The 6989-nt window shown below is 36.1% G+C and overlaps 1 protein-coding gene across 1 annotated transcript; it reads left to right on the top strand.

Moving 5' to 3' along the window:
* Positions 1–5621: 5621 nt before the first annotated feature.
* On the top strand, positions 5622–6557 carry LOC100020103 (olfactory receptor 51A4-like). Its single transcript, XM_001372695.2, has one exon. The coding sequence runs from the start codon at positions 5622–5624 to the stop codon at positions 6555–6557; it is 936 nt and encodes a 311-aa protein (XP_001372732.2).
* The last annotated feature ends 432 nt before the right edge of the window (positions 6558–6989 follow it).

Genomic DNA, 6989 nt, shown 5'->3' with positions numbered 1-6989 from the left:
TATAAAAGTTAGTTCAATCTTCATCCCCCAGGAGAAAAAAAAAAACCCTAGGACTCAGGGAAAGGGATGTCTCATTAAATGAAATGTAGGGAGAACATAGAGATATTCAATTAATATAAAAACCATTTATGTTTGGGCAAGAAAGGAATGCTACAAGACTTGCAGTCTGAACACTGCTCCAATTTATGCTAACAGATCCACCTCAAGTCTCACATACAGGTAAATGCTCTGCTTTTCACATCTGTTCTTAGTCCACTGATTCTTGACCCTTTTGGGTTAAGGGTAAGGAAAGGGCAAGGAAAGATAACAAAAACTCTCTTTGCAACCAATCTTTGTTGAATGGAACTTGTAGAGTTTTGGATTCCCAGAGTCCATAGGATCCTCTGGAAATGATAGAGATCAATACTCTTATCCCCAGTAGGACGATCTTTCATAAGGCCAAGGCAGATATGGAACTAACCCTATATACGAGCACTGACTCACTCACTTGATGTTGTCCTGTGACTGTTTGTACCCGTAACAATGTGCAGCATTAACCTAGTTTTCCTATGATTAAATTCCCAACAGATTAATTTCCAAAAATATCCGAATGGTGTCAGATATACAAAAAAAAAAAATCTCCCTATCTCAACTCTGGTAACCACTTACATTTCCTAATGATAGCAGAAAACTAAGAGAGGAGAAGATGTCAAACTCCATTAGCAGTCACCAATATCACCTTCAAAAAGGTAAGTGGTTTTTAGTGAGAAGCATTTGGAATCAAGGACATGGAGATTTTATAATGGGAGATTTAGGATTCCATTTTCTCATAAATAGTTTCAATTAATTTCAGACTGAATCTTTCTTAACAGAGAGTTCTGAAATATTACTAGTCTACATATCTGATCTCGTTCCTCAAAAACTCAGAACTATTCAGTAGCTCTTCTTCACATATATGATCAAATTCATTTTTAAAACCATTCATAAACTGGTGCCAATGAATCTTTTTCCAGCACTATTTCAAATTATTCCCTTTTACTCATGATATAATTCATCCAACAGGATTAGCTTATTAGGGAGGAATATACTACAGAGTACATTCTAAAGTGTTATACTTTAGAGTCAGAAAGACTTCAGTAGTAGGCACACTAGCTATGTAAAACTGGACAAATAATTTAAATTCTCTCAACCTCCATTTCTTCATTTATAAAAGGAGAATAATAATAACCCTTTTTCCTTGAAGGTTGTTGTGAACATTAAGTGAGACAAAATAATGAGCAGTAGGAAAAATTTAAACTACTATATAAATTTAAGTATATTATTATCTTTCATTATTATCCCTGCCCATTGGAAGAAATTATCTAATATGCTTGGAAGAATGTCTCCTCATTTCTACTAGTTCAAGTTGTCTTATAACTTAACTTCAGGTCAACCTCTTTCATAAATCCTTCCCCCCCACCCTGATTTCTCTAGCTTGATTCAATCTCTCCTCCCATATCCTCTGGCTATTTTGTCTGATTCTTCTCTTTACTCTTATCAAACAGTTTCTTATAAGTTATTTGAGTATATATCTTAACATACACTTTATTAGAAAGTGTCCTCTCTTGGGTTCAAGGAAATAAATCAATTTTTTCATCTGTCATAACTCCCATTAAATACAACGATTTGTATGAAAGTATAGGTTTATTAAATGAAAGTTGAATAAATAAATGAAGGAGAAATCCTGAGTACCACTATCAGTATTTGATACAGAAATAATTTAGTAACCCTTTCCATGACAAACATTGAATGACTAACCTAATACAGACAAATATTGTTTTCACCAGTGATGATGATGTGCTTGTTGAATGTTTGTTTTCATTCTTTCACCCAAGATGAAACATCTTTCACTGAGACATCACTTACCAATTGAGAGATAATGTAGAGAGGAGATTATTATAGGGTACAAAGGGATAGACTGTGAATCAGGAAACCTGGTCAGGCTCTAGAATTAAGAAGGAATATGAAAGGCTTCTTATAGAAAGTAAGAAGTTATTTGGAATTTAAAGGAAGGCAGAGAGATTAGTAGTGTGAGTAGAGGAGGGAGAACATTTCAGGAATAAATGATAATCAAAGAGAATGCCCAGAGCTAAGTGATGGAGTGTGTTATTCATGGAGCAATCAGCAGAGCAATGTCACTGGATGGAAGAATATGTGTCAGAGAGTAAGGTATAAGAAGACCAAAAAGTAAAAGGAGGAGAGGTAATAAAGGGGTTTGAGAGAAGCTTATATTTGCTCCTTGAGGCAGGGAAGCCACAGTTTATTGAGTATGGGAGTGATATCTGTGTTTAAAAACATCACTTTATTAACTAAATGGAGGAGGGATTGAAGTGGAGAGGAACTTGAGATGGGTATGCCCACCAGCAGGTTATTGCATTAGTCTAGATGTGAAATGATGAAGGCCTGCATTAAAATGGGAGCATTATTAGAGGAGAAAAGGAGGCATGATTCAAGAGCTGTTGCAAAGGAGAAATTATCCAGCTTTGGTGATAAACTGAAATGGGAGGGTGAGAGATAGGAATAAATACAGATAACACCCAGATTTTGAGCCTGAGGCAGTGGGAGAATGGTTCTACCCCACTAGAGTAATAAGGTAGGTAGGGAAGGATTGAAGGGTGAAGAAAATAAATACTATTTTGGATGTAAGATGTCCACTAGATATCAATTCAAGGTGTCTAAATGGCAGTTGGAGTTACAAGATTAGAGGTTAACAGAGAAGTTGGAACAGATTAGGCAGATTTAGGAGTTATCAGCACAGAGAATATAATTAAATCCACAAAACTTTATGAGACCACTAAGTGAAGTAGTCTAAAAGGAAAAGAGAAGAGGACCTAGTTCCTATCCCTGAAGGATGCCTAAGGTTACAGGGCATTATCTAGAGGAAGATCTAGCAAAACAAACAGAGGAGTAATAAAACAGATAGTAGGAAAATCAGGAGAAAGTAGTTTCTCAAAATCCTAGTGATATGTGAGTATCAAGGATGAGAGAACATTCAAAAATGTCAAAGACTACAGAAAGGTCAAGAAAAATGAGAATCAAGGAAAGATCATTGGACCTGGCAACTAAGAGAACATTAACTATTTAGAGTGGGAAGTTTTGGTAGAATTAAAAAGTTGGAAACCATGCTGTATGAAGTTAAGAGAATGATGGGAAATAAAATGAAAGCACCTATTCTCAATGGACTTTTCCAGGAGTTTTACTACAAATAATAGAAGAGAGAGGGATAGTAGTGGGAATGGAAGAATCAAGTAAGGTATTTTGTTTTTTATTTGTTTTTTCCAAGATAGGGAAGTTATGGGTATCTCTGTAAGCAGTAGGAAATAATCCAGTTGAGAGACAAGAACTGAATATAAGTGAAAAAGTAGGAATGATGGAGGGGAATTTGTTGGAGGAGATGAGATGAAATGGTATCACTTGAAAAAGAAGAGATTCACTTCATCATATTAGTACTAAAGTAAGAGAAAAGAAAGTGGCAGAAGACACTTGTGTGATGGGAGATGAGGAAGAGGGAATAAGGAAAAGATTATTATTATTTTCACTAAAATATGAGGCAAAGTTCTCAGCTGAGAAAGTGGGGTAGAAGAATTCATAAGAGGTTTGAGGAGGGTGAAAAAAGGTTTAAAGAGCTTCTATGGAGAGTAGGATAGGAAATTAATAAGGAAGGTATAGAAGAATTGCCTAGCAACAGTGAGGGCCCAGTTGAAATTGTGTACCATGAATTTGTAGAATTTGTAGTGGACAGAATAAAAATGGTGGTGTAATTTTCTCCACCATCATTCAGCAGCATGTGTATAGGAGTAATGGTGAAGAATGGTAGGAATGGGCCAAGGATGAGGCTTGACTGGACACAATCAGTAATATATTAAGGAGACTAAGGATTCAAGAGAGAGAATGGAGTAAAGCAGAATTGGTTTACCAAAGCATCAAGATTGGTAAAAGTGGAGTGACTAGTACAGGGGAGATAGCCTGGATAAGAATTGAGGGGTCAAGAGATCAAAGGTCCTAGTGAAGATAAAGAGTAGGGTTATGTAAAAGAAGGAAAAAAGAGGTGAAAAATCAAGAGGTTAAAGTCATATAAGAGGATTTCACAAATTTTTAACAGAGGAGAATCATCTGTGGGAGATGACAAGATTAAGTATATGATCATCTTTGTGTGTGGCTAATTGTTGGGTGGAGGAGTAACTCCTGGGAGTTGAATAGATCAAGGAACTAAATGGTTAGGATATTTAAGGGAGAATGAATGAGTATATTGAAGTTCCATAATATCAAAGAAGGAATTAGGAAGGAGAGAAAATTTGTAAATCATATATCAAACTCGGGAAAGGGAAGGAACTTTAGATACCAGGATTTTGATTGGGTAGTAGAATGAATAACATGAACCTCAAAGGAAAGGAGGAATGGGAATAACCTGGAAGTGGCAATGGGAAAAATAAAGGACTACCTAGAAGGAATCCAGTCAATACAGCCTTTTTACTTTCAAGAAAGCTCCATAGCAGGAGGACAAATATGAGTATGAAGACAAACTGGGTCCTAATCTGTTTAGATGGGTTGGTTTCTTTCTATTCCAAAATTTTCTGTTTTCTTTGCTGATAGGGCTTGGTACCCAAGGCTATTAAAAAAACTTATATTTTCAGTCATTACTTAGTCCAGTTTTCAGTACACACACACACACACACACACACACACACACACACACATACACACAAAAATCAAAAAGTTCTAGCCTTCAAGAGAAATTAATTACTAAAGATACATTTAATAAGTGCTGACCAACTGCCATGCACTGTAGTAGCAATAAGGATAGAAACAGAACAAAGATAGTTCTTATCTTTAAGGAGCTTTTATTTTTAATAAATTGTTAATTAACAATACCATCAGTGATATTGAGAGAAATTATATTAATATAAATTATATTATTATAATAAATATAATTTTACAATATTTTCTTGTCTCCAAATATGAGTAAGTTAGCAAAGTTGTCTGCCATAGGAGTAGGGAGTGAAGTAAAGCAGAGCTGGTGCTTGCTTGAAATAGTGGGCCAGGTGAAGCAGTTATCAATCAGATGAGAAGTTCTGAATACAAAAGTATTTAAACCTCCAGGCTTAGGAGTCATTGGTTATATGATTTAATCCAACAAACATTATTAAGTGCCTACAGCATGTAAATCATTTTGATGACTTATACCAAAATTATGATGATGATGAGGAGGAGGAGGATAATGATTATGATGTGTCCTAGAAAATGATAAAAAGCTCAGGCAACAAAGACAGTCTAAACAGTCTCTGCTTTCAAGATGCTCATCTTTTACTTAAGGAAATATTAAAAAATATATATGCATATATATATATGAATATATATAAAATGCAAGTAAAAAAGTGATGAAGTTGAAGGAACATGCAAAATGCTTATAGAATAATAAAGGACAGGACACTATTTATTGGATGGAACAGTGATGGCTGAAACAAGAAGGGGATATGTAAATCATTACTAACACATCTCTACACAAATCAAAAAGAAAGAAGATAATCCAGGATCTTTTTTTTCCCTTCCATTTCAGGGCATGTCATCCATATTCCTAACTAGATGTCATTTTTCTGACCATCATGTCTACATTCAACAACTCTAAAGGTGAGGTATTCACCTTCTTCTTGATAGGTCTCCCAGGACTGGAGTACACTCACATATGGATCTCAATTCCCATCTGTCTCATATATTTTGTCACCATTCTGGGCAATTGCATCATCCTCTTCATCATTAAGACCGAGTCTTCACTTCACAAGCCAATGTACTATTTCCTTTCCATGCTGGCCTTCTCTGACCTGGGACTGTCCCTGTCATCCTTACCTACAATGCTAAGGGTCTTTTTATTGAATGCTCCCAGAATTTCTGCTGATGCCTGCTTTGCCCAGCAGTTTTTTATACATGGTTTCAGTCTTATGGAATCGTCAGTTCTCATGATCATGTCCTTTGATCGTTTCCTAGCCATCCACAACCCTCTAAGATACAGTTCTATCCTTACCAATGCAAGAGCCACCAAACTGAGCCTGGTATTAACCATGACAAGTTTTTTATTTATCTTGCCATTTCCTTTCACTCTGAAGAGCCTGACATATTGTAAAAGGAACCTCCTTTCTCATTCCTACTGTCTCCACCAGGATGTCATGAAACTGGCTTGCTCTGATAATAAGGTAGATGTTATCTATGGTTTCTTTGTTGCTATGGTAGGAATGCTGGACTTAGTATTAATTGCAATTTCCTATATTTTCATTCTGAAGACTGTTTCAGGCATTGGTTCACAACAAGAACAACTCAAGGCTCTCAGCACTTGTGTCTCTCATATTTGTGCTGTGCTTATTTTTTATATACCTATTATTTCCTTGGCTGTTCTTTATCGCTTTGGCAAGAATGCTCCCCTAGTTATTAGAATCCTCATGGCTGATGTCCTTTTGTTGGTCCCACCATTGATGAACCCCATAGTATATTGTGTGAAGACCCAACAGATTCGAGTCAGAATTCTGAAGAAGCTGTATCTCAAGTAGGATAAAAGGAAATACTAACCACTCCTCTACCACCAATCTAATAGTAGACTTTGAGATTAAGGAAAAAAAATCAATATCTCCTAATGGATAAATTGGGAATAAAAAGCATAGAATCCATAAAATATGAAAAGTTGAAGGTATTTTGAAAGGCGCCATCTAATCCAACCTATAACTAAAAGCTGTTCCCACCATTTGTTGTTCTTCAATTTCAGTCATATCCAAGTCCTTGTGACCCAACTTAGGGTTTTCTTGGCAAAGATAATGGAGTAGTTTGCCACTTCCTTCTCCAGCTTATGTTACACATCAGGAAACCAAGGTAAGTAGGGTTAAGTGACTTGCCCAAGGTCACACAGTTAATAAGTACTCACAGACAGATTTGAACTTGGGAAGATGAGTCTTCCTGACTCTAGGCCTAGCACTATCCTATGTGAC

Source organism: Monodelphis domestica, chromosome 4, assembly GCF_027887165.1.
Source record: "Monodelphis domestica isolate mMonDom1 chromosome 4, mMonDom1.pri, whole genome shotgun sequence".
Taxonomy (NCBI): Eukaryota; Metazoa; Chordata; class Mammalia; order Didelphimorphia; family Didelphidae; genus Monodelphis; species Monodelphis domestica.
This window is presented reverse-complemented; position numbering and strand designations above follow the sequence as displayed.